The sequence below is a fragment of the Monopterus albus genome, unplaced genomic scaffold (assembly GCF_001952655.1).
Source record: "Monopterus albus unplaced genomic scaffold, M_albus_1.0 scaffold56.1, whole genome shotgun sequence".
Taxonomy (NCBI): Eukaryota; Metazoa; Chordata; class Actinopteri; order Synbranchiformes; family Synbranchidae; genus Monopterus; species Monopterus albus.
In genome coordinates this window covers 1,927,328-1,930,091 of record NW_018127936.1, presented here as the reverse complement: position 1 = coordinate 1,930,091, position 2,764 = coordinate 1,927,328, and the positions used below count along the sequence as shown (strand labels likewise).

Genomic DNA, 2,764 nt, shown 5'->3' with positions numbered 1-2,764 from the left:
CTTTACCCCCTCAATCTCTCTTTCTCTCCCTCTCTCTCATGCACACGCACACACACACACTCTCTCCTACACACACACACAGCCCTCTGCTCTCCCCTGACGTGTCCCCTAAGTGTCTGAATAATAAATAATAGAGTCGGCGACCTGCGGGGGTCTTACAAGAACGGCGCTCTGCAAGTGGGAGCATCGCATAAGAGCAGAGGAGTACGCACCACACACAGACAGCGAAGCAAACCGGCCCCTCACATCCTTCAACCGCCGCGGAAACAGGGGGAACTCAAGGAACATCTCAACTTTTACGCACGGAGACGGACTTTTATGCACAACGCAAGAGTATAATTTGAGGAAGAAACGGACCAAAGTCTTCAGAAGAAACTTTCTTTGGATGCAGGGGCCGCTCAAGGATCTTACCTGGCAGCAGCAGGCCTTTAGGCAATACTAAATTAACTGATATAACGCAGAAATCTGAACTTGTAGGAAATTCTACCAGCTTCTCCTCTGATAGCTCAAAACTTTGGAACAGATCCGGATGGATACGGATACGAAGATCGTCAAGTTAGTCCCGTAATCAATAGAATTTAAGATATAACTTTAAAGACTGTTTTGTCTAACAATTACAACTTCAAGAAAAGAGTATCCAGCCATGCCCCGTCCTGGAAAGAACTCTTACAGCGACCAGAAGCCCCCATACTCCTACATATCACTGACAGCGATGGCTATCCAGAACTCAGCCGACAAGATGCTGCCTCTGAGTGACATTTATAAGTTCATCATGGACCGGTTTCCGTATTATCGAGAGAACACCCAGAGGTGGCAGAACTCCCTACGACACAACCTCTCGTTTAATGACTGCTTTATCAAGATCCCCCGGCGACCTGACCAGCCAGGAAAAGGCAGCTTCTGGGCTCTGCACCCGGACTGCGGCGACATGTTTGAGAACGGCAGCTTCCTCAGGAGACGGAAGCGCTTCAAGGTGCTGCGCGCCGAGCATATGGCATGTAAGAGCTCCCCGATGATGCATTACTTTCACCACCACCACCATCACCCGGGCAGTAAGCTGAGCTCAGCATCCGGCCACCACGACCACTCCGCCGGCCCGGCAAGCGCCGTGGGTCGACTCCCTCACTTTCAGGGTTATGGGGGCATTACTTGTGCACAGCCCGGCGGGTTCAAACACCCATTCGCCATCGAGAACATTATAGGACGGGACTACAAGGGTGTGATGGCCAGCGGGCTCCCCCTGACTTCGGTCATGCACCACCTGGGTTACCCGGTGCCCCCGCAACTTAGCAGCGTGGTCAACTCCATGTGGCCACACGTCGGAATGCTGTCGGAGTCAGTGGGTGGCGTGCCCATGCCTGCATCATCTGAATACGCGCCCTTCAGCGTGTCAGCAAAGGGCCTGTACCACAATGCCAACGGGCAAACTCTGCCTGCGGTTCCTGTGCCAATAAAACCCACCCCATCCCTGGGTCCTGTTCCCGGGTTGACGGGGCTGCAGTCCGGTCCAACTCAGCTCTGCTCACCGGCCTCCGTGATGGAGAAAAGCGACCTGCTAGAGGGGAAAGGTAACCCTCTACATCCGGCTCTTCTGCTGTCCTAATCGGGTAAATCGCGGGACATTTTTGAAAATTACGCATACAAGAAGGACACTATTATTGTTTAAAATAAGACAGAATAAGCCTATCAGAGACATCATATATTTCAAGTTAAGTGCAGCTGTTGGAGCGTTGTAAAAACCAAGGTTAACATTGTTCTGTGTAATGAATTTTTCATTAGTCTCATGTTGATTGAAATCATAATTTATTTGCACAATTTGTGAGGGCATTTACCACATACTGTAATGTGGCAATGATAAATACAATCAGACAAGTAGATACGCTAAACCCAAAGAGAGCTTTGATTTAGGAGACAAACGGTCTGAAATTCATTCCAGATGTAAACCAACAACTCTGTCTTTATATTTTTTGCTCTTGCTCTATTTATTTTTATTTTAATGTATGCCTTTCGGCTAAAGACAAATAGGCCTTCATGCTTTTTAATTGGGCCTGTTGCACTTTGTTGCGTTACTTTGTTCATTAAAATGTTATGCTTGTATAAGACTATTTATCTGAAGATATTTATAAAGAACTTAAAACCGGCTATTCTTTGTGTTGTAGTTGTTTAATCAAAAATCTATATACTTTTCGGGACTCTCTGTTTGCACATCACAACTGAACAGAAAAAAACTGCGGTGAGATCATTTTAATCAAGCGATTCCAAGTGTGTTCTGACTTTTACGATATCAGATTATTATTTTAGCGTGTGTAATAATTATTTATTTACACAGAGTTTTTAAATATTGTACCTATGTCACAATCTACAGCCTGAAATAATACTTTCCACCAGTTGCAGTGAAATCCATGTGACTAAGTTTATTAGTCATAATTAATTTAAACTACATTTTACTTATGAATAGCAGACATTGTATAATATGGTAAAAGTGGAATGTATTCATTAGACAATTTTAGTGAATCCCTGCTGACAAGAAAGTCATGGAGCTTTAGGACTCTCCTCACAAACAGGTAACTCTGATCACAGTGGAAGTGTATACTGAAGCAGGAAGACTGTGTAAATGTTACGCTTTCAACATGACAAGTGGATTTTCCAAATTCAAGAGGTACACATAACAATAGAATTTAAAACAATGTTTACCAGAGTTAAACTTTACTTAGAGAGATGTTTAGATTGAAGTCATCAGCTCCCACAAATCATCAATGTGCAC

General features: G+C 44.8%; 1 protein-coding gene across 1 annotated transcript; it reads left to right on the top strand.

Moving 5' to 3' along the window:
- Positions 1 to 218: 218 nt before the first annotated feature.
- On the top strand, positions 219 to 2,089 carry foxb2 (forkhead box B2). Its single transcript, XM_020602553.1, has one exon. It carries the CDS (start codon positions 644 to 646, stop codon positions 1,601 to 1,603), a length of 960 nt encoding a protein of 319 aa, XP_020458209.1. The 5' UTR covers positions 219 to 643; the 3' UTR covers positions 1,604 to 2,089.
- Positions 2,090 to 2,764: the final 675 nt, after the last annotated feature.